Genomic DNA, 24,181 nt, shown 5'->3' with positions numbered 1-24,181 from the left:
GAACATGATGCTGCCTCTTGCTGGTGGTTCACCTGCTCCACATGACGTTGGCTCTGGAGTTCCCTGAGTGGGTGTTTCTGCCTAAAGCCCTGTTAAAACTGTTAGCAGTTATGGGTAGAAATTGATGAAAGCTGACTCTGGAAATAAAACATTAAACAAAGAAATTAATACTGATTAAATGCCACACAGTGTACTAAGCACTTCAACATGTCCATCATTGAACATTTACTAGGCTGTGGAACACCAACATGGATCTGAATGTTAAAACTTAGTTCTGGGCTCAGCGCCTGTGGCTCAAGCAGCTAAGATGCCAGCCACATACATCTGAGCTGGTGAGTTCAAATCCAGACTGGGCCCACCAAACAACAATGACAGCTGCAACCAAAAAATAGCCGGGTGTTGTGGCGGGTGCCTGTAGTTCCAGTTACTTGGGAGGCTGAGGCAAGAGAATTGCTTGAGCCCAAGAGTTTGAGGTTGCTACCAAGGGCAGCAGCTTGAGGTTCTGTCTCCAAAAAAAAACAACTTAGTTCTGCTGCCACTTTGATTTTGAGAAGTCACCTGGCCCATTTTTGTGTCTCATTTAATATCTGGCATCAAATCCAATGAGTTAATATTGAATTCAACTCATTCCTAATGAGAAGTGAAGTAAACTAAATGAGAAATAAAGCTCATGAAATTATCATGTAATGTGTAGTGTTATATAGTAAAGCATCATATTAAGAAATAATTCCAGTTGAAAGTTCTGTTTTCTGAAAATTGGTGGTTTCATAGACTTCAAGGACAGTGTATTGTATTTCAACAAAATTCCAGTCTTGTTATATTAGTCTGGTTGTACATGACTTGAGATTCTCTAGAATTATTTCAGCATGTGAAATAAATGGTTCTCAATTTCAAGTCTGCAAAAGTCAAATTGTTATTAATATATTTATCAATGATAAAATGTAGATTAACAGATGAAATTTATTTTGTTTGGGTTGCAAGTACACCAACTCAGTGTGGGGAAAGTTCTTAGACTAATTATGATGTTCTCATTGGCAAGTGCTAATCTCTTTTACCAATTGGAGAAGGGAAAATAAATTTTTACTTAATAAACTTTTTTTTTTAAACAGAGTCTCAAGCTGTCACCCTGGATGGAGTGCTATGGCATTATAGCTTACAGCAACCTCCAACTCTTGGGCTCAAGCTATCCTCTTGCCTTAGTTTTTCTATTTAGGATATAGATGGGGTCTCGCTCTTGCTCAGGCTGGTCTTGAACCTGTGAGCTCCAGCAATCCACCTGCCTCTGCCTCCCAGAGTGCTAGGGTTACAGGCATGAGCCACGGCGCCCGGCCTTTAATAAACATTTTTGATAGACAAAGATCTTATGAAGTCTGTGCAAGAAAATAATATAAAGGAAACTTAATGGTTGGAAATAATTAAAATCAACTCAAAAGACAAAATTGTGGAATCCACTGCATCTCTTTCAAAATAGGGCATCAAACCATTCATCTGAAATGCTTCCATGTAGAGACGAGAGGTCTTGATTACTAACTTCTGAGATTCCTTTCACTTGGGACTTTCTGAATTTGGTGCATATAAGCAATAATGTGCTTGCTCTTAGGACTTGTCTTCCCGAGATAAACACTAAGGATTTCAGTGAGATTTCCATTTCTTTTTCGTGTTAAGCATATTTACTGTGTGTGTGGAGCCTTGACCTAGCCTTGAGATGTCTTTTTTCATTGCAGGAGAAAGATGACATCCAGAGAGCAGAATGCATGCTGCAGCAGGCAGAGAGGCTGGGCTGCCGGCAGTTTGTCACAGCCACAGATGTCGTCCGAGGGAACCCCAAGTTGAACTTGGCTTTCATTGCTAATCTCTTTAACAGATACCCTGCCCTGCACAAACCAGAGAACCAGGACATTGATTGGGGGGCTCTTGAAGGTAATAAGCTAGTTGCTTAAGATGTTCAGAAAAGCACTCATAATTCTAATTCAATGGCAGTTCAAAATCACTTTCTGAGCAAATATAAATCCCTCACACATGGCAAACAGGCCATTAATTCTCTAGTATACAACAAAGAGAATAAACAGATTCATCAAGTCAATTGCAGCATAGCAGGAATAATCAAATACCATTATATCACATCCATTATACATAGGCTTCATCCATTATCAGAATTAAATGTTTTACGGAAGATAATGCCTTTAATTATAGGATGAAATAAATTCTGAGTTCCAAATAATCTAATTTATGTACTTAATGGACTGTGTTAATTCCTAGAGGAAAGAATTGCTACTACTCATCGTCTAAAAATGATATTTAACTTATGCTGGGATGTGCTTACTGAGTTTTTGTTTTTGTTTTGTTTCTTTGATTTGGATTATTACTAAGTATTTTAAGGCAGCATCTCCAACTGTTTTATTTTTCTGGTTAACACTCTGCGATTCAACAAAAAACAAATAGGTTTAGACAAGTTGTACCATGTAAAGGTGCCAGAGCTGTTTACTTTACTTTTTCTTCCAAACAAAAAAAAGTCAAAATTGATATTATATGAATGTCACCCAAGCAATGAAATCCATATTTAAAGTATCGGTTGATCCTTTTCCACAATGCTTTACTATAGCTGGAAGTACGATATCATTTCTGTTCCAACACTGCTGCATTTGTATCAGTTGATAAATTATGGTCAGGGAGCTGTGTACTTTGTTGACTCCCAAATGTATATATCAAGCCCACTAATCACCCATTTCAGCTGTCTCTAGAATATTCCTCCTTGGTTAGCATTTGAAATGAAGATAAATAAAAAAGAATCCATCATTTTTCCCCCCACCCCACCTTTGCCTTTCTGCCCCCCCATCCCATCTGCTATCCTTTAGAAATTCTCCATTTCCATTAATCATACTGGTTTTTTTTTCTGTAGTCACCAAAACTGCAGGCCTTAGGGTCTACCACAACATATTACTCTCCTCTCTGTCACACCTAAATCCGTTAAATCAGCAAGTACTAATAATTCTTCCTTTGGAGTGTCTTCGGGATTATTATTTTCCCTTTCCACTCTTCTGAACCCTTATTACCTCATACACCAGTTATTTTCATATGTCTTAGGGGCCTGTCCCTCCATTCATCAAACACTTGGATGTGTCCCATGTGCTTGTGCCAAACGCTCTCCCCTCTGCGTGTTTAATTCAAACACTTATTGCCTTTCAGTAATTCTGCATGTTGCTGCCAGGCACATCCTGGGACTGCTTTCATTATATCTCTGCTCCGCTAAAAAATTTATTGTAGTAATAAAAAAAGAACCCATAATGGGGGTTCTTTTGGCAGCAATGGCTGCCATTGTCTAATATATCAGCTAAAATCTGCTACCTGGCATTCAGAGATGGCTGGTTCAGGCTCCAGCCTCCAGACAGCCTTATCTCTGTTTACTGTACAACATGCATCCCTGACAAATCAGTTCCTGGTGTTCTTTGTAGAGATGGTGCCTGTCATTCCTTTTGTGTGCATATTCCTGCCCCTTGCCATCCTCCCCCCCCCCCAAATCCTCTACTCTTTCCTCTTTACCGTCCAGATTTTTGTCCATCATACAAGGTAAAACTCAAACCTCACGCCTTCCACATTTAGCCCATTCAACTCTTTTTCTTGTTTCAATTCAAACAGCAAATATCTCTGCCTCATATGTGAGTCTTCTAGCTTGTGTGATCTCTGTCTGATGCTCACAATTCTTATTTTTCCAACAAGAACATAAGCCTTGAGGGCCAACTGAACAGTTACCCCACACATAGGGGTCTCATGCACCATTACTAGATGCTGTAGAAATACTTGTAGGATTGAAATGGCAAAACAAAATTTACCGTACAATAGTAGACTTTATCCAAATCCAATAGGTTTATTTAATTTAATCCTTTCATTCTACTTTAAGTTTTTATTGTGGCCTCTTTAAACTTTGATCGTTAAACAGACAGGTTTTCCAGAGGCTTAAAGGTAACCAGTCTTCATTAATCTAGGTGAGACACGAGAAGAGAGGACGTTTAGGAACTGGATGAACTCCCTGGGTGTTAACCCTCGAGTCAATCATTTGTACAGGTAAGAATATTTGGGAACTCATTCTTTTTTTTTTTTTTTTTGAGACAGAGTCTCACCATGTCACCCTCGGTAGAGTGCCGTAGCGTCACAGCTCACAGCAACCTCAAACTCTTCAGCTGAAGCAATTCTCTTGCCTCAGCCTCCCAAGTAGCTGGGACCACAGGGGTCCACCACAACGCCTGGCTATTTTTTTTTCATTGCAGTTGTCATTGTTGTTTAGCAGGCTCAGGCTGGGTTTGAACCCGCCAGCCTCCGTGTATGTGGCTGGCACCGTAACCACTGTGCTACAGGCACCAAGCCTGGGAACTCATTCTTAATGTGAGATGGGGAAAGATCCATAGGATTTCAAATATGGCTCTGATGTACATTTTCAAAATGAACATGTATACCTTAATGAAAGGGGGAAAAGTGCCAAAGGGAGTGTCAGATGTTGGATATTCAGCTGAGAAACTCACCACACTCCAGCCTCCTGTGCGTGCTTAATACCGAAATCAGACCTCAGCAAAAGGACACATTTACTCGATGTCGTGAGCTGATGACCTGCTCACAAGCAGGCGACACAACGGAATGCTGTTTGCAGTGAAGTGTCTCTTAATGCCATCTGTTAAAGGTGTATTTCTTTCCTTGGAGGCAGCGTATGTTAGCTGAAGGGGCATAGCGAGACACAGAGAGGGAGAATCAGTTCTCCAATTCCTGAGTTGCAGTTCCTTCACCTTTAAAGATGGGGCCACTGCTTCCAGTTATGTGGTTCCCATTGTAGACCCTGAATAATGTTAGATATCTTTTTTGTTTTCTGAGAATTTTTTTTTTTGAGAAGTCTTTTTTGTTGTTTGTTTGTTTTTTCCAGTGATCTATCAGATGCCCTGGTCATCTTCCAGCTCTATGAAAAGATTAAAGTCCCTGTTGACTGGAACCGAGTAAACAAACCACCATACCCCAAACTGGGGGGCAATATGAAGAAGGTAAACAATGATTACCCTGATGTTCTGATGGCAGGTAGAGTCACAAGCCTGAATGAGCACTCTCTGAGCTCTTTATCAGGCAGCCAAACTTGGGTAAGTAATCTTTATCCAGGAATTAAATTGTACTACAGCAATCAGAAACCTGAATATTTTTATTAAAGTAAGTCCATTATTCATTTGATTACTTATTTATAATTCTATGTTGGATGTCTTTAAACATGATCATGTAAAAATTCTAATTAAGATAATGAGAACAAGCCGAGCTACAGGGATTGTCACCTCAGCAGGATCCTCATGGTAATTCTGAAGAATTGGAGCTTTGTAATGACAGCTTGACTTATACAAATAGTTTGTCTACTGTCAACACGGGTGGGGGGGGGACATTGTTTTGAAAACAACAGGGTTGACACAGCCATTTCTCACCATTCTTTGTCTCTGTGACCCTTAATGATCCGTGGGTAGGTGCAAGAATTTCTGTTCCACATTTTTGCCCAGTTTGCCTGCATAGGGTAGAGAATCCAAATTTTCCATGTCACCCTCCGTGAATTCAGTTACTTTAGAAATATTATGGACTGGTAACTAAGGATGGCTCTCTGTTACATAGCATGGAAATAATCATAGCAATGAATTCATTTTGGTTTTGTACTTGAGTACACTGTGAACATTTTTTTAATATAAGGGAGGAATTCTACTTAAGGAAAGATAGAAAATTCTGTCATTTAGCATCCTAAAATTGCAGAGCCAGTTGAGATTGGAGAGATCATTCAGTCTGATCATATTTATTTAATTTGTATCTTTTTCATTATTTTGTCTGGTAATTGAGGTGATAACATAGAATTGTTTTCCTTTCTACCCATTAACAGCTTGAGAATTGTAACTATGCAGTGGAACTGGGGAAGAATCAAGCTAAGTTTTCTCTGGTTGGCATTGGTGGACAAGATCTCAATGAAGGAAACCACACTCTAACCTTGGCCTTGATATGGCAACTAATGAGAAGGTAGTACAACTCATGGGAATGACTTTTTATTCAATCGTTTATTTACCTAGCAAATGTTTAGGTGTGTGATTCAATTAAGTAAAACTGTGTTTTAAGCTAAACTTTTTTATTTTTCTGCTTTTTTTTTTCCTTTCAGTTTCATCAATTTTTGCTTCAGCCATGAGAAACTCTACTATTAGGTTTAGGAGCATTTTAGATTATTGTTTCATCTTGATTTCATCACTCTGTTGTCATGATGGGGTGATCCTTTTTATGTCTAGTAATATTCTTTTCTCTGAAATCTACTTTTCCTGATATTAACACAGCTAACACAGATTCTTCTTGATTAGTGGTAAACATGTTTTATTTCTTCCATCCTTTTACCTTTTAACTGATTTATGTAAATAACAATTATCTTTTAAACATTTTCTTCTGAGACAGTGTCTCACTATGTTGCCCTCGATAGAGTGTCATGGCGTCACAGCTCACAGCAACCTCAAACTCTTGGGCTTAAGCAATTAGCTGGGATTATCTTGCAATTATATATTGAATAATTATATTCAATATATTCAAGGCTCGGCGCTTATAGCTCAGCGGCACTACAGGCACCTGCCACAATGCCCTGCTATCTTTTTTTTTCAGTTGTCATTGTTTATCTGGCCCAGGCCTCCGTGTATGTGGCTGGCGACACAACTACTGTGCTATGAACGCCGACCTAAAGATACTTTTTAAATGGGAGGAAATTATACTAATTTATCTACATATTTACAATTTCTGGCACTCTTCCTTCCATTGTATAGATCCATATTTCCATTCAGTGTCATTTTCTGTCTACCTGAAATACTTTTAATAGTGTATGTCTACTGGTGATGAATTATTTCAGCTTCTACATATCTGAGGTCTATTCTATTTTTATTGTTGAAAGATTTTGGCCAAGCGAGGTGGCTCAGGCCTGTAATTCTAGCACCCTGGGGGGCTGAGGCAAGTGGATAGCTTGAGTTCAAGAGTTCAAGACCATCCTGAGCAAGAGGGAGACCCCATAGAAAAAATAGAGAAAATAGCAGGGTATTGTGATGGGCACCCGTAGTGCCAGATACTCAGAAGGCTCAAGCAAGAGAATAGGTTAAACCCAGGAATTTGTGGTTCCTATAAGCTATGATGATGCCACAGAACTCTGGCCAAGTTCACTAGTCTCTCTCTATCCTTTTTTTTTGGTAAGGTCTAATGTTTCATTAACTCCATCCAGTATATGTATTTTTATCTTAACCTTATAGTTTCCATACCTAGAAATTTTGAGTCCTTTTTATATCTTCCATATATCTTTTTTCCATACCTTTGTGAATATATATATATGGTTTTTTTTAGACAGAATCTCAGTATGTTGCCCTCGGTAGAGTGCCATAGTGTCACAGCTCACAGCAATCTCAAACTCTTGGGCTTAAGCGATTCTTTTGCCTTAGTCTCCCATGTAGCTGGGACTACAGGCGCCCACCACAATGCCTGGCTATTTTTTGGTTGTAGTTGTCATTGTTTGGCAGGCCTGGTCTGGATTCGAACCCGCCAGTTCCAGTGTATGTGGCTGGCACCCGCTGAGCTACAGGTGCCGAACCTTGAATATATTGAATATAAGTATAACATAAACAACTTTTTTCTGGGTCCATTTATACAAACTTTTTTTATCTTCACTATGAGTGATATTTCTTTACATGCTGCTAATTTTTTATTATATATCAGATATTATGATTTTACTTTGCTAGGTACTGGACATTTCTGTATTCATTTAAATATTTGTGAATTTTGTCCTAAAAGGAGTTAAGATTCTTTTGAAGCTTGCTTCCAAGGTTTATTGGTCTAGAGTTCATTCTTCCTCTTACTACTGAGAAAGTACTCTTCTGAGTACTTTATTTGAATAGAAAATACTTGCCCGTGTATTTACAAAACTTTTCCATGCCAGCTGCTAGGAACCAGATAATTCCTGTCTCTTTGTGAGCTCCAGGGATTGTTGTATCTGGTGGTAATTTTCCTAGCTGCCAGTAGTTTCTTTACATCCGTGTACTGAGCAATACTCGGCTGAAGACTTGAGATAAACCCTTTGGAGATTTCTAGACCTGTCTTTCTAGAAGACGGTCTTCTCTTTATAAAGTTGTCTCCTCTCCAGTATTCTGCCCCACAACTTCCTTGAGTTCTCAGCTCTCTCTCCTCAATTCAGGGCATGGCCACGCCCTGTTTGGTTTTCTCTCCTGGCACTGCAGGCCAGGACAATCTTAGGACTCACCTGGTTTGTTTTCTTCCAGGTACTACTGTCCCATGCTCCTTGTTCTCCAGAGTGTTTTAGGTGCTTAAATATGATCCCTTTTACTCCAGCATGGCCAGAAACAGTAGTTCCTTTAATAGACAACTTTAGGTATCTTTTAGAGCTGAATATAAACTTGATTCATGTGAGAACTATGGGGGGATATTAATTAAACAATAATGGAATATAATAAGATATGCAAATAGAAAATAAATTTTAAGACAAACAATTTTTGGTACAAAAGCATGAGAAAGAATGTTAGTGGATCTGTAAGTATAAAATAGTTCACTTTGGTCTCAGTTTACTTTTCTCCTTCATGAGAGGGACCCATTCCAGCTCTCTTTGCAAGTGCTTTAAACTTTCCCTTTGTTCTTTTTAAATAAAATTTCTCTTTGTTACATTGAAACTTGTGCGAGTTACTTTGCTCTCTGCTCAGCCTGTGCTACTTCAGTTTTATTTCTGGTTTCCATTTGTTTTTGCTTTCAATTACTGCCATGAAAAAAAAAATAGTTTGCTTTTAAATGTTTCCCTTCCGTCCCCCCGGAATGATGGCTCTGACTAGGCAGAAATCTTAGCATTCCTCAACAAGAGCCTATGTTAGTATAACTTAATTCATTTTTCTACTTGGAAGGAATCCCTAGAAACCACGTGTCACATTACATTCTGTCTAACAAGGTGGGGGCAAAGACAGGGTTTATAGTATCCCTAGGCAACTTTCATCCCCGGCCACAATCTGCAGACCCTTACATTCATGACTGGCTCTTGATGTAATTATGTCAATGTTTCCAGATGAGGCAGGATAATCAGAAGCGACCATGATAGATTTTGCTGCCCGATTCACATTCGCTTTACCAAGTAAAAAGCTCCACTACCCATTTCTAAACTGGGGTCTCCTTAATGATTGAAGACAGTTGTCACGGGCTCCTCTAGCAACATAATACTCCAGATACCTGCATCTTACCAGTGTGTTTTCAGAAACTATTTCTAAATTATCTTTATTGTCTTTCACATGTGCTTTGAATTCTTAACAAAGAATTCTTTGTTAAGAATTCAAAGGGGTACTGAGTACTTTAAAAACCAAAGCAAAAGCCATTTCAGTTGCAACAGTTAAATTGACTCATGGATTTCAATATTAAATAATCTTTGATATAGTCAATTTTAATGATAAACTCAGGCCAACTCTGTTCTGTGTTGAATTTCATAACATCTGAAAATCACCTTGTAATACTATCTTTGCTCTGGAAATTATAAAAATGTGCCCAAAGCCCTACTTTATGGCTGATATATACATGATAAGGCTTACTCTGCTGCTACTGGTTAATAAGTCATATTTGTTACGAGTGTTTACTACACAGGAATTGTGCATATAAGAAAGTGAACATTGGGCGGCGCCTGTGGCTCAGTCCATAGGGCGCCAGCCCCATATACCGAGGGTGGCGGGTTCAAACCCGGCCCCGGCCAAACTGCAACCAAAAAAAAAAAAAAATAGCCGGGCGTTGTGGCGGGCGCCTGTAGTCCCAGCTACTCGGGAGGCTGAGGCAAGAGAATCGCTTAAGCCCAGGAGTTGGAGGTTGCTGTGAGCTGTGTGAGGCCACGGCACTCTACCGAGGGCCATAAAGTGAGACTCTGTCTCTACAAAAAAAAAAAAAAAAAGAAAGTGAACATTACTGTCAAAGGAGAAGAAATGACTGATAATTATGTATATGGTACCAGAAAAAGGATTTTCTTTTTGCTCTGTATGCCATACATTAAAAGATCTATTAAATTTACAACTAATTCTAGCTGAAATTTATTTCATTAGATTGCACAGATGTGCTAATTTGATCATTTATCTGGACAATAAAAGGCTGGTCATCTTTCCCCCCAAGAACAATTGGGAGATGTGTGCTTAAACTTCCCTTTCCCCTGCAGTAGCCTGGAAATCGTTCTTAGGTTAAAGACTTGGCAAAGACGGTGTGCATGAACTTAGAGATAAAAGCCTGAAGTGCCAGTGACCGCTAAACACAAGCAGATGGAGAGAGTCTGAGGCAGGCAAAGAAGTGAGCTCTCCCCAAATCAAACAGGCTGTGGATGGTGAAATCAGGATGGGTCCTTGAAACACAAAACACTGAAATTTGTCCCTCTACGCCAAATGTTAAATAAATCAAGTGTGAAAAGGCAGGACGGTAAGTATGTAACAATTAACCCCCTCCAGTGCCCATCTGGCTAAAGCCGGCCCTCCCACTGCTGGTTCATTTTGACAAAGTGCTTTTCAGCATAGCCCCTTTTGCAAACACCACTAATAACAAGATCGGTTGTATTGTATCTTGAGGGTTCCGTTTAATAGCACAGTTGCCCTCAAACCCGCTTGATGATATGGAGACGTCTAGGTAGACAGAAGTCAAATTAGTTTTTGTTTTAAATTTTAGATCTGCAATTAGATGAGCATTTAACTGTCTAGAGTTGAGGCTCCCGCCTAATTCTGTTCTTTCTTCCCTTTGTTTTCATAGCTGCATTTACACGTGGGAATATGATTTCAGTTTAAACCTCTGTATCTCACCTGGAGGGGGCTGGAAAGACTGATCTGTGTTCACCAGAGCTCTGTGTCACTGCGAGGGGCTGTTCTTACACCCCAAATGCAATAAGCTGCTTCCACAATTTTCTAGACCCTGTTTCTTGGCTGCATTTTTTTTTTTTAATTTATTTTCACAGATAGACTTTTGTACAAAGGCGGGCACCCCTCTGGGCTATTTAGTCCCCAAGTTCAGGAAGTGGGTTGAAAACAGAGACTTGTACATGTGAACAAATCAGACGGGAACCCCTCCCTAGAGAAGGGGAGTGAGAATTAAGTCCTGAGATGAAGGAAGAATAGAAAATTAACTTAGTTTGTTCCACTGGTTTGTGTATCGAGGGCTCCAAGAAAGCAAGCATCACCCTGCTGTATCTTATCTCGATGTGCATTAGGCAGAGATTCCTAAACGTTACAGGAAATGCTAATAACATACTTCCCAGAAACAAGCCAGTTATGCCATAAAATGTAAGGATCTTTCATTCCAAACTAGAAATATTCTGAAACTCTGAGGTGTATCTCACTTACACTCATTACTCCTTAGCATTTTAGTTGCATCTTTAGGCCCAACCTGAACACTTCTCGCCTTTGCTATCTCCTTGCTTTCCCTGGGAGAAAGGCACTCTATTCATCTCAGCCGCCTCTCTGGGCTTCCACTTACTGGACAGCCAGGAGCACCAGGCGTTCTGTTAGGCTCTGAAAAGGCCCTAACGAACAGGGCACATGGATCCTGTCCAAGGGGACCTGGTGGACAGACACTCAATCCAAAGGCTTGATGCAAGTGTAGCAGTAGTGATTAATACACCGTTTGGATCAGAAAAGTGATGCTTGATCTGGGAATTGTCCAAAGAATAAGAAATTCCCTGGAGGGTGGCACCTGTGGCTCAAGGAGTAGGGCCCCAGTCCCATATGCCGGAGGTGGTGGGTTCAAACCCAGCCCCAGCCAAAAAAAAACAGAAATTCCCTGGAAGGGAAGGGTGTCTCAGCCTGAGAGTACAGCTGAGTCCTGGAAGGAAAGGATGCGTGTGAGAGGCTGCATGGTGTGGGCAGGAGCTGCTGAGGGTTCTGAGCGGTTGAAATGTGTGTGTGTCTGTGTGTGTGGGTGCTTGTATCCGGGGGGGCATGGAGTGGGAGAGGAAGAGAAGAAGGAAATCAAAGATGCTGTGACAAAGGAGGCCGGAGCCAAATTGTGAAAGGCCTCATGTGTCATATCAAGGAGCTTACCCTGTGTTCTTTGTACCATCGAGAGTCACTTAAAATGTGATCGGAACTGTACTTTAGAAAGGAAATTCTGCGAGAAGGAGAAACAGCAGGAAAACAAGCCAGTTGATTTGAGAGGCATAACTGAGAGCGCATCACTGCCAGTTTGCTAAATGTGACTTCTTTATTTCATAAAGAAAACTTGCAGCAGCCATTTTCCTATCTATCTTCAATGAGGGGAAGGTGCTTTAACCTAGAGGAAGCAAGCATCGCTCCTATTTCAGGGATTAAATTTGAAAACCCTGTGGGAAGTCGTGGGAGAATTGTGTTTCCCTAGAAGTAGTAACTAGACAGAGACACTCTGTGGATTATGTAAGCAAAACATGGGGACACCAAGGAGGGGGTGACCTCATCTAGGTAGTCCAGTCCTACAGGATTCTTGGGTTTCAGTTCGAGAAACCCCACTGTGGTCCTAGCCCTGAAGGTCTTTCATGTGTAATCGGACCCCCTCCTGCAAAGCTGCAGACTGCACAGCTGCCTGGCTTCCTTCCCGTAAATCCCCTTTTGGAAAGGAGTGGTTTATGGAATGATGATTCTTCTCTGCTCCATGGAAATTTAAGAACTTGAAAAATCTTCTTACTAAATGTCATCTCCACCCCCCGACACACACACAAAAAAAACCCAGTTCTTACATTCAACAAGGTGATTCTTGCCCTCAGACTGAAGATTCCCTTTGTCAGTGTATCCCTGACATTTTACTTACATGATATATAAAATAATCATTTATATTTGTTTCTTTATCGTGTTGGCTACTCTGACTTTTCTAACACTGAATCGTTTCTTGATTTTTATGGTTCATTTCGGAAACCTGTCACTAGTTGGAAACCTGTCACTAGTTGGGAACTTTTGTTTTTTCTCTTTCCTTGAATTTCTCTCTTCTGCTTTTTCTTCGCACCCAGACCAATGACACTGCTAGAAGGATGTACTTAGCCTTGTATTTTAGTACAACCACCGTGAATTTATATCTTCAGTCATTCAAAAGTGATGTTATCATCACTGCTATTTTTCCTTAAATGTAATGTCATCCAGACAATCTTCTCTGCCATACTTAGAAGGAAAAGAAAATGTCTACCTTGGGCTGTGTTCTGTTACACTGAATTCTTGAGCAACCTTTCTCTAAAAATCACTCTTGATTTTATACAGGTACACACTGAATATCCTTGAAGAAATTGGTGGTGGCCAGAAGGTTAATGATGACATTATTGTCAACTGGGTGAATGAAACACTGAAGGAGGCAGAGAAAAGTTCATCCATCTCTAGTTTCAAGGTAAAATTCTCCTTCTCCCGCTAGAGGCCACCGGAGCGTTCTGCTTCTCTTTATTATTTTCACTATATGTTAAAGTGACCTTCAGTGTCAGGTATTTCAGGCTCTCCCTCCCATTTTGATCTTGCTTAAATGACCCATTATTGTTTTGATGTGCATTGGCCATTTCACTGACAAATTTCCCATCACTTTCTCCCATAATCGTTAATTTTAAAAACCCATCATTTTTAAGCATCATTTTAGGCATTTTTCTTTCAAAGTGACAAAATACGATAATACTTTTTAAATGTGCACTCTTTTTGATTCAGATTTTTAACATTTTAGTGGTGAAATAGAAAACGCTAAAAGATCTCCCATGTGATATTTTTTTGGAAGAATAAAAGCAGTTGTATACTCATATCCAAATCCTATTTTGATTAATAATGGCATTACATTTTATTAAATTTCTTGACTCATGTTTCATAGATTAGCTGGATTCTTCCTCAAGGGACCTGCACACTTATCTACATTATAATAATGTCTGTGCCATCTTAACCACATGGTCTTAGTTTGAGGGTCAGGTTTGTGGGGAGGGTCCCCTTCAGAGGTGTAGTAAGAGGGTTGGTGAGGCAGTTCATTATGATATCAATCCTCGGTTTCAAGAGAAATTTAAAATTCCTTTCCACCAAGAAGAGCAGACATAAGGGCATCTGCTTGCTAGGAGCTCACGGTAGCTAAGGAGCGCCTCCAGCCCAATTCCAGCTTCCTGCTCACCCTGGAGAGCAGAACAGAATTAGAGGTGGATGTTGGTGACTGAAGTAAGAGATTCTTTTAGGAAGAGATTTGAAGTTTCTGCATTTCTTCTGGCTGTGATCCTTTTATGCAAAACAAACTCAGGAGCAGGCCCTGTGAGACTGAGGCCTTTCTGCACACATAAGCGGGCCTGCCTCTTCCTCTCCTGGAGCACGGCCCTGCTCCATCTCAGATGCCGGGGGAGAAAGCAGGGAAGGACATAAGGCGGGGGCCTGAGTGCTCTACAGGGTCGCCCCGAACTCTGGAAGGTGGGGTCAGATGAGGCACCTCAGAGATAGATTAGAGTCACCGACCCAGAGCTGGGGCTCTAGGGACCGCCGCTCAGTCCTGACCCCCAGGCCACCGTCTGATCCCCCTTCTCTCTCCCTTGTGCTTGGGTCAGGGTCCCCCTGGACTAAGAAGAAGGAGGCTCCTGGTGGCTCCAAAGAAACGTGTAACCCCATGCCCAGTCCCCAGCCCTACCCCCTCCAAAGAGTCATTAACTTTTCAGCTTTAATACCCAGGGTGGGAAATGAGAGTCATTTAGGCCATCCCTGCCAACGCAGGAAAGGACATGAGACCTAGGTTATCTTGGCTGCTGGTGGGAATAGAAAATGCTAATTGTAAAGGATAGAAAAGAAAAGAAAGCAATTTGGAAGGGCAGTGAAAAAAGGCAACGGCAAGAAGAGCTCTGAATAAGGAGTATACCCTGAGCACCAGGGCTCCTCCGTTGTGCCTCGGTTCATCTTCACGAACATCATGAAGTTGGCAACACTGTTTCCCCCATTTTATAGATGAAGAAATCAAAGCTCAAGTGACTTCCTGAGCTTACGGCTAGTAATCCCAGGTGATGGCCCAGAAGTGAGGGGACTGTGCCTTGCACCAGTGTGGAGAAGCTGTAGAGCAGTGGGTGTCTATGGGTCACTTGGCCATAAGTATGAAACGGCCCGTCACATAGCCCAGGGGCGCTTCACTTCCTAAAACAGCTGCCACTCCAGCCCATCACATTGTGCTGTGGTTTCCGGGGCATCCCTGTGGGGACAGGTTTGCCGAGCCATGCTGGGGCTTACTCTTAGATAGGTTTGACAATTCTTTTTGTTCCTTATAACCCTCTGGGCTAATTTTCTCCTGTCTTCTTAAGTCATTACAAAATGGATTAAGTAAAAAGGGTCATATTGCTTACCTAAAGGAAATGCTGAATTATCTCCATATTTCTTTTTTCTTTCTTTCTTTCTTTTTTTTTTTTAGAAACAGAGTCTCACTTTATCACCCTCGATAGAGGAGGGCCATGCGTCACAGCTCACAGCAACCTCCAACTCCTGGGCTTAGGTGATTCTCTTGCCTCAGCCTCCCAAGTAGCTGGGACTACAGGCGCCCACCACTGGCTATTTTTTGTTGCAGTTTGGCCAGGGCCAGGTTCAAACCGGCCACCCTCAGTATATGGGGCCGGCGCCCTACTCACTGAGCCACAGGTGCCGCCCAGCCCCATATTTCTTTTAAGTGAAGCTCGTTAAAAAAAACGAACAGGGCCTGCTCCTAGTTGCTCTCTGGTCCCTTCCTCAGCTAGCTCTGCTCCCAGCTGCTGGCTGTTACTCACTGTCATGCCACAAATCCCGGGATGGAAACCAGGAGAGAAGGCAAAACTCAAATCTCCCCGGGTTTCTTCCATGTGCTTTTTCACCAAAAAGTTCTGTGGTGATAGAAACAAAGGATGATGGTGAAAATTAGATTGTGATTTTATGTTGATTTTAATTTTGCAGTAGTTTTTTTTTACCTAAGAGCAAGTAAAAAATGGACTCATTATATATATATAACATATATATATATTTTTTGAGATAGAGCCTCAAGCTGTCACCCCTGTGTAGAGTGCTATGGCATCACAGCTCACAGCAACCTCCAACTCTTGGGCTTGGGCGATTCTCTTGCCTCAGCCTCCCAAGTAGCTGGGACTACAGGTGCCCACCATAACACCTGGCTATTTTTTGGTTGCAGCTGTCGTTGTTTGGCGGGCCCAGGCTGGATTCAAACCTACCAGCTCTGGTGTATGTGGCTGGCGCCTTAACCACTTGAGCTACAGGCACTAAGCCGGACTTGTTATTATTATTTTTTTTTTTTTGTAGAGACAGAGTCTCACTTTATGGCCCTCGGTAGAGTGCCGTGGCATCACACAGCTCACAGCAACCTCCAACTCCTGGGCTTAAGTGATTCTCTTGCCTCAGCCTCCCGATTAGCTGGGACTACAGGCGCCCGTCACAACGCCCGGCTATTTTTTGGTTGCAGTTTGGCCGGGGCCGGGTTTGAACCTGCCACCCTCGGTATATGGGGCCGGCGCCCTACCCACTGAACCACAGGCGCCGCCCCGACTTGTTATATTTTTAATAATATTATTCTACCTAAACAGGAAGACCAATGCTAAAGAACCAGCACCTGACAGGGTCCTATGTCCTGTTTCTGTTTAGAATTTATTCTGCTTTGGACCCTCCATGTTTGAGGTGCTTGGACTTCACTGTGCTTGGATGTGACGCACAGATGCCCTCACAGGTCCCCAGGACCGTGGTCTCCTCCTGGAGCAGGAGAAAGGAGAACAGACAGTGTAGTCTTCTGTGCGTTCACACGTTAGGAGCATTCACAGCCCTGGGTGTGAACACCAAAACATTTACAAATTAACTTTTACTAAAAAAAGAGCACAGGATTTGAAGACAAAATTTCAAGTTCAAATCCCAGCTCCATTACTTACCAGCAAGTCACTGACCCTCAGAGATTCCCCGTCTGTAAAGTAAGACTAGATGCCACACCTAACGCTGGTGGTGACCATCAAGTGAGATAACCTATGAGACAGTGCTGGGTAAACTGTGAGAGGCGCACAAAAGTCGGTTACTGTTGTTGCATTTAATCAGGTTACCGATGCTGTTACTGTCTCCCTGGGCAGTACCGTTCTCTCTCCCTGAGATCTGCAAAAAAGGAGCATGGTTTGCAGCTCTCGTCCAACTGCACCTTCACTGCTCTCCTGTCACCCGGCTAGGATGCCTCCCCCCACTGAATGAAACAGGGCTCCTCCTGACACCTGTAATCGCTCTATTCTGATGCTTTCTTTTTAAAACCATTCCTTCCTTCACTATGATGCCATATTACTGGCAGTAATGTGACATATTTCAACCTCTGTGTTTTTCTCTAATTGTGCCAACTTCCTTCCATTCATTCATTGAGAATGCCTCCCAGCTGTTGACAGACAATGAGTTTCCTGGGAAAGTTACTGGTACTCACACAGAAACTGCAGTTTATATGATATTGGGTAGGATACTGTGGCACTTCTGAAACCCAGCTGCATGTATGTCTTATTTAAGAAAGCCACCTGCCTCCTTGGAGCCAAACGGAAGTAACTTTGGAAGATGTTAATAAAACTTTCCCTTTCTTTATGTTTAGGACCCAAAGATTAGCACAAGCCTGCCTGTTCTGGATCTCATTGATGCCATTCAACCAGGTTCCATTAACTATGACCTTCTGAAGACAGAAAACCTGGATGATGAAGAGAAACTCAACAATGCAAAGTACGTAAATAAAACCGTTATCAGGAGGGAAGGACCCAGCTGGCAACTGGACAGTTGTGAAGTCTAATACCTATGACTTTGTGCAGGAGCCTTATTTTCACTATTCATGCTTTTTCTTATCATGGCGTATTACAGTCTCATCACCACGGTTTTGGATATGGTACCTTAGCAAGCAGTTTAAAGCTCCTAGGGTTAGAACAGAAACAAGACCAAAAAAAACAAAAAGCGAGAGAGAGAGAATATTCTCACAGTTGATAAATAAGCTTATAGTTTTATAAAACCAATTTCCTAATTCTAATAGATTTCGAAATGAAGTTTGTATATGTTGAGCCCCAGATACAGACACCCCATTCACGAATATTCATGTGTAAGAATGTGTGGGGTTAGGGTTCATCACCAGAGGCTTCACCAGCTTGAGAGCCACAGGCATTTGCTTTATCATTCAGGTCACCTCTAGATTCCTCTAGAGCAATGGCTCTCAACCTTCCTAATGCTGTGGCCCTTTAATACAGTTGTCATGACCCACAGGTTCAGAACCGCTGCTCTAGAGCAAGGGTCAGCAGCCTACAGTCTCTGAGCCAGATCTGACCTATTGTTGTCTGCTTTTATAAATAAAGTTTTATTGGGACACAGCCCCATTTGTTTACATATTATCTAGAGCTGCTTCCCTGCTACAACAACAGACTTAAGTAGTTGCAACAAAGCTCACAAAGCCTAAGATATTTCTTCTCTGGTCCTTTGCAGAAAAGTTTGCTGACCTCTGCTGTAGACAGAAGGCTTTCTCAAAGCAGACTGTATGAGTTTCCTAGGGCTGCCATAACACAGTACCTCACAAACTGGGTGGCTTAAAACAACGGAAGTGTATTTTCTCACAGTCGGGGAAGCGAGAAGTCTGAAATGAAGATGTTGGCAGGGATGATTCCTTCTGAGGGAGAATCCCTGAGGGTCTGCGATCGGGGATGTTCTTCGGCTTGCAGGCCCATCACTCTCATCTGCACCTTTGTCCTCGAAGGGCCTTCGTCCCACTTGGCTGTCTTCCCTGTTTGTGTGTGCCCATGTGTCTTCTCTCTTCTTCTAAGGATGCCAGTTGCATTGGATTGAGGCCCCACCCTACTGCAGCACAACTTCTTGTTAATTTCCTCTGTGACAGCTCTCCTTCCATATAGACCCACAGTCTGAGGTACTGGGGGTCAGGACTTCAACATATGAATTTGGAAGGGATGCAGTTCAGCCCATAACATGGGTCTAGAATTGACAAGTCTCTACTGCCCAGCACCCCTGCTTTATAATCACTGTAGGGCTCTTCTCTCTGTTCCCAATTCCGGAAACCAGGGACCTATGTTCCCAGAATGCTGATGTTTAACACAATCTAATGGAGAGAATATAATCCTTACAATGGAGCGTGATGTGGGTGTGGAAGGGAGAGGACAGGGTGTCCTTGAGGAAGCAGGAGGTAGACTGAGCTCTTCAGAGCAAAAAACATCCTACCTGGTCTAAATTGAGAGGACATGTAAGAAGGAAGCAGGTAGGTGAGGGAGGGAAGATGAAAATCCAAGCAAGAAAAAGAACACCTATGAAGACCCCGAAATGCATAAAGAAAAAGAACTTCCACCCAGATGTTCAAGGGGACATGATTAGGTATAAGGAACTCAACAAAGTCGTATAGTTTTTAGGTTGTGCAGCTGAGATTCAAAGTCTGACTTCAGAGCCCCTAAACACAAGACAGGGTACAAAATGACTTAGACAAATGGATGAGTGGAATTATACAAAATGCTAAGAATAGTTATGTGATGGTGGTAAGATTGTTCATGGATTTTTTTGAGGCTTCCTTTTGATTTTCAAACAATTTTCCCTCTATGTTTTATAATGGAAAAATTAACTTTACTTCACTAATAATTAATATAGAGAAAGGAAAGAATGAGACTTCTCCTACCTGATGCTTTTACTTTACTTTGCTAAATAGAGTAAGAGTAAAGACATTTTAGAAGAGCAGTGGGGGAGTATCACGACCTTGGTGCAGTCAAGAACCCCTGGAGTAACCACAGTAAGAGGTCACTGGATAGTAAATGAAGTCAATAAAAGAAGTGCCAGGTATTAGTGTAGGTTCATTTGAAAATAGATTACATTGGCTTGGCACCTGTAGCTCAGCGGTAAGGGCACCAGCCTCATACAGTGGAGCTGGCGGGTTCGAACCCAGCCCAGGCCTGCCAAACAAGCAACAATGACAACTACAACAAAACATAGCCAAGCGTTGTGGTAGGCTCCTATAGTCCCAGCTACTTAGGAGTCTGAGGCAAAAGAATCGCTTAAGCCCAAGAGTTTGAGGTTGCTGTGAGTTGTGACACCATGGCAATCTACTGAGGGTGAAAAAGTAAGACTCTGTCTCAATAAAAAAAAAAAAAAGAAAGAAAATAGATTACAACTAATAAAAATGATCTCCATATACCTATAAATAGAGAAAAATATTCTGGTGCAGCTGTTATAACTTTATAAATTTCTGGCCATTCTAAATTATGGAACCGTAAGTACATGTCCATGTGATCAAGCATTGGAAGAAAATGAAGAATAAAAGGATTAATGTGTCAGGTCAAGTTAGTATAGATGCCTTTTTTCTCTTTTCCTCCTTGTAAAAATGTTTCTCTGTTGAAATATAGTCTGCAGACTTTACCTCATACAAATTTTAATTCAGTTCTATGACTTTTTTCTGTCATGCTTCTATGTAGCTCAAGACACTATACCTGGTGTGGATATCCAAATGTTAGGGGATGTCTCCAAGGACAAAAAATACATTTGATGATTATCCTGGTCTAGGTGGCCAAAAAATACGTTTGATGATTATCCTGGTCTAGGTGGCAAGTTCAATGCTTTGCCAGGAGCTTTGGTTGAACCAAAATTCGTCATCTTCCTGTCTTTTTGCTCAAGCTCTCTTCACTCTTCCCCTTTCCTCCCTTTTAGGTATGCCATCTCTATGGCCCGAAAAATTGGAGCAAGAGTGTATGCCCTTCCAGAAGACCTGGTTGAAGTGAACCCCAAAATGGTCATGACGGTGTTTGCTTGCCTCATGGGGAAAGGAATGAAGAGGGTGTGAGCCCATAGGCTGGGGCAGGAGGCAGCACGTTCACTCCTGACTGCCCAGCCCAGGACACTCTCAGGAAGCACCAGGACAATTCAGTTATTCCAGAGTCCAACTTGGTGACATTTACAAGATTCCAAAAAGTGCATACTTGTATGGCCTATTAACAAAAAGTGCTTCATTCTTTGCAGAAGGCCCAATCTCCTAGAAATACTTTTTTTTCTTTCTTTTTTGTTTTTATTGTTGGGGATTCATTGAGGGTACAAGAAACCAGGTAACACTGATTTCTTTTTTTTTTTATTTTTGATGTATTTGCTTCTTGGAAAATCTAGAGATAAAAAGATTTTCCATGCATCCTTTCTGCTTTTGCAATAGTCAAAAATAGAAGCTGCAGTGTTGTTAATTTTCACATAATCTTTCAAACAGATTTAATGTGGCTGCCTTTTTCTTTGGTCGAGGTGAGGACCAGGAGGAGGAATCTTCAAACCTGCCCTAGTACCTGTTACTGAAGATTGACATTTGACCTGTTACAAGCCTGTCTTCCTGTCCCCTTTCCTTAGTCTCTCTCCCTGTGACACTGTCCCCTCACCCTCTCAGAAACGTGCCTTCTCTGTGGCCCACCTCTTCAGGCCCGCCTTGTTTCCAGGCCACTGGAACACCTGACAAACCCTTGAGGCTATTGAGGTCTCAAGAGTCTCTGGTAACCCATAAAAGTGAGCCTTATCATCAGAGTCTTTCCTTAGAACTGGAGTCCCAAATTTCATTAATCTTTGGCTTTTTAGCCAGCGAGAATCTTTTTGTTTTTAACCCTAGAATTTGTGCTCAGACCAGATCTAACATCTTGAACACTGTGTTCTCTGGTAGATGCTTAACTCCTGGGGGAAGGTTGGCTCCAAGGAGGATGTAATGCAGCATCTAACCACTAGGGAGCAGCATGGAGCTGCAGCAAAGCATCCTTTAGGGTGCTGCCTCTCCATGTGCTTAGCTCTGCAGGTTAGATCTAGTTATTTTGATATGGCTAAATATCTGTTGACATTTGCAAGCAACCCTGATTTGCTTTCATTTGCTTTTAGATCTTACCATATCTGATTGCTGTCAGGCCATATTATCAATGTTTACTTTTCTGGTACTATAAAAGCTTTTTGCCTCCCCTAAGCCCCAGGGAGTAATACGTGCCAATGAATAGCAACACCTCCGCCCTCCCCCCACCACATATATCTCATCAGATGTCTAGAGTAGAATGAGTCCATGCTGGGTAAGAACTGGCCGAGTTGATTTATGAGGAGCTAATTTACTGGACATTTAAAAGAATTACAAAACAAAACCAGACAAACGAGGAATTTGAACAGCTTTGTAGATTAAGCAGCTTCCACAGAAACCAATCAAAGGCAAAAAGCAACAGAGCGTTGTGAACCAACACTAGCCTCCCTCTACCATGCTGGAAGGGTTTATCACTGTTATCTTTTTTAGGGATGGTATGTAATGGAACTTAGCCATTTTTCAAAGCAGTTGAAATGTATCACCCTGGATCTCTTCCTTGGCAATGGGTTCAGGAAGCCAATATGTACTTCTCCCAGCCCATAACCAGTATTTTTGCTGCTTCTGAATGCAAAGTGGTTGGCTTTGACTTTAGTCTGAAATTAATTTAGCCTCAGATGATTTTTCCCCCATCTGCCTTCAGGAAGGAAGTATGTTACTGCCTTAATGAAAAATGAGGATAGAATATTATACTCAAAAGCTTTCCAAATAAAATGTTCTATGTAGTGGGTGTCTCTGGATGTTTCTTCTTGAAAGTTTATTAACGGTGTACTATAATTCATTAATTCATTCTGCCAACACACATCAAGTGCCTAACATGCACTAGACACTGTGCAAAATTTCAGGAATGTGCGTGTAAATGAGGCAGTCGTTGCACTCAGCTGATGGGGAAAGACAGATGTTAAACAATTAAAATGACAGGTGTGATTAAGAGATGAAGGAGGGCAGAGTGAGATGTGAGCTTATGACAGGAAACAGTCTGAGTAGAAATATTTTAACTGGAAAATGAGGAATAATTTGCGATGAGAAGAAGTAGGGAATAAATTGAGACATAGACTCTCAAATGCATTGACCCTATAGGAGCAGAGAGGTGTGATACCTTTCCTCACCCATCATAAGGGCCACAGATGACACTCCTATAACAAAAGACTGGTTAAAAAGAGAAAAGCATAACAAATATAGGTAATCAAAGTTTTATGTGATGTGGGAGCTTTCAGAAATGAAAACCTGAAGATTGAGGGGGAACTGTTCATTTTCATGCTTAGATTAGATGAATGGATGGTGGTGCAGAAATGTGATTGGGCAAAAGAGTATGATCTAATGGTAACAAATGGGGGACTCCACCAAAGCCTGCCTGATCAGACAGTTCTTGGCCTCTCTGTGTACCTAGATTTCCTTCCTGCAGGGACTAGGGCAGGACGCCTCTGGAACAAGAGTCTCATGATCTATCATCAGACATGATAGGTCAGAGAACATCTTACCTCCAGTTGGCAAAGCAAGGCAGGGGAAAGGTAAAGCGATAATTCTAGGTTTTATGAATTGCTTTGGAGGACAAGGGTTCTAGTTTCTATGACCCATCCTGGGGAAGAGGAATTCTGGTTTCTATAAGTTGCTTCAGGGGAGAGCTCAGCAGTCAGGAGGAGGTCAGAGAGACTTCACTCTGAGACTGCTTTAAGGCTTTGTAGTTTCCTTCCGTTCAATGTACTCTGCATACCAAGGTACCATACTTTGAGATTTCATTTTTCAAATCCCAATAAAACCCAATCATTAAAAGTCAGGAGGAGGGATTGGTGCAAAACAACTTCTAAAGTGAGCTGAGACGGGATCCCGGAGTTGGCAGTGCCTGGGGTGTCCTGGCCAACTTGGCTGAGCCATACATTGGCAGGGTTGAGGGTGTCTCCAGGTTAAGCTGCCATGACAGAGAAGTAGGCCATCGATTCGGCCTGGGCCTCCTTTTCCTGTAGAGGAGCCACACAGCCATACAGGGGCTAGGAAACTGGGCTTCTGTGCTCTGGCTTCAGTAGCAGCATCTTCACAGAGGTGACTCTTTCTTGGCCTGAACTAGTGGCTACACTTAGGCAGTAACTCTCTTCTTCAAGAGGCTACAAATATTGTATTGTGGACTTTTGTTTGTATTTATTTATTTCTTTATTTTGCACATACCAGACTACATAGATAGGTCTCATGAGTAGAGGTACAGGATAGAGGAAGAAGTAATATCAAGGAAAGAAAACAAAGACTATCTTGGAGAAGAGAAGCCTAAAGGCATATACCAAGCTAAGCATGATAATTTTTCTAAATTCAAAATTTTATTTTTACTTTTTTTTTTTTTTTGGCTGGGGCTGGGTTGGAACCCGTCACCTCTGGCATATGGGGCCGGCGCTCT

The 24,181-nt window shown here is 41.8% G+C and overlaps 1 protein-coding gene and 1 long non-coding RNA gene across 4 annotated transcripts in view; one reads left to right on the top strand and one right to left on the bottom strand.

Annotated features, from left to right (window-relative positions):
* Positions 1-22,520, top strand: part of LCP1 (lymphocyte cytosolic protein 1) — a 112,188-nt gene extending 89,668 nt beyond the window's left edge. For all 3 annotated transcript variants that reach the window (XM_053563959.1, XM_053563960.1, XM_053563961.1), the window contains 7 exons: positions 1,725-1,920; positions 3,984-4,062; positions 4,910-5,024; positions 5,888-6,021; positions 13,245-13,368; positions 17,560-17,684; positions 20,640-22,520. In XM_053563959.1, the coding sequence (XP_053419934.1) occupies positions 1,725-1,920; positions 3,984-4,062; positions 4,910-5,024; positions 5,888-6,021; positions 13,245-13,368; positions 17,560-17,684; positions 20,640-20,772 (906 nt within the window). In that variant the 3' untranslated portion in view covers positions 20,773-22,520. The remainder of the gene's footprint in view (positions 1-1,724; positions 1,921-3,983; positions 4,063-4,909; positions 5,025-5,887; positions 6,022-13,244; positions 13,369-17,559; positions 17,685-20,639) is intronic.
* The window catches only part of LOC128566864 (uncharacterized), a 29,700-nt gene that overhangs the window by 3,659 nt on the left and 1,860 nt on the right, over positions 1-24,181 (bottom strand). The window lies entirely within an intron of this gene.

This window comes from Nycticebus coucang, chromosome 15 (assembly GCF_027406575.1).
Source record: "Nycticebus coucang isolate mNycCou1 chromosome 15, mNycCou1.pri, whole genome shotgun sequence".
Taxonomy (NCBI): Eukaryota; Metazoa; Chordata; class Mammalia; order Primates; family Lorisidae; genus Nycticebus; species Nycticebus coucang.
Note: the sequence above shows the minus strand (reverse complement) of the source record. Positions and strands in the feature narration are given on the sequence as shown.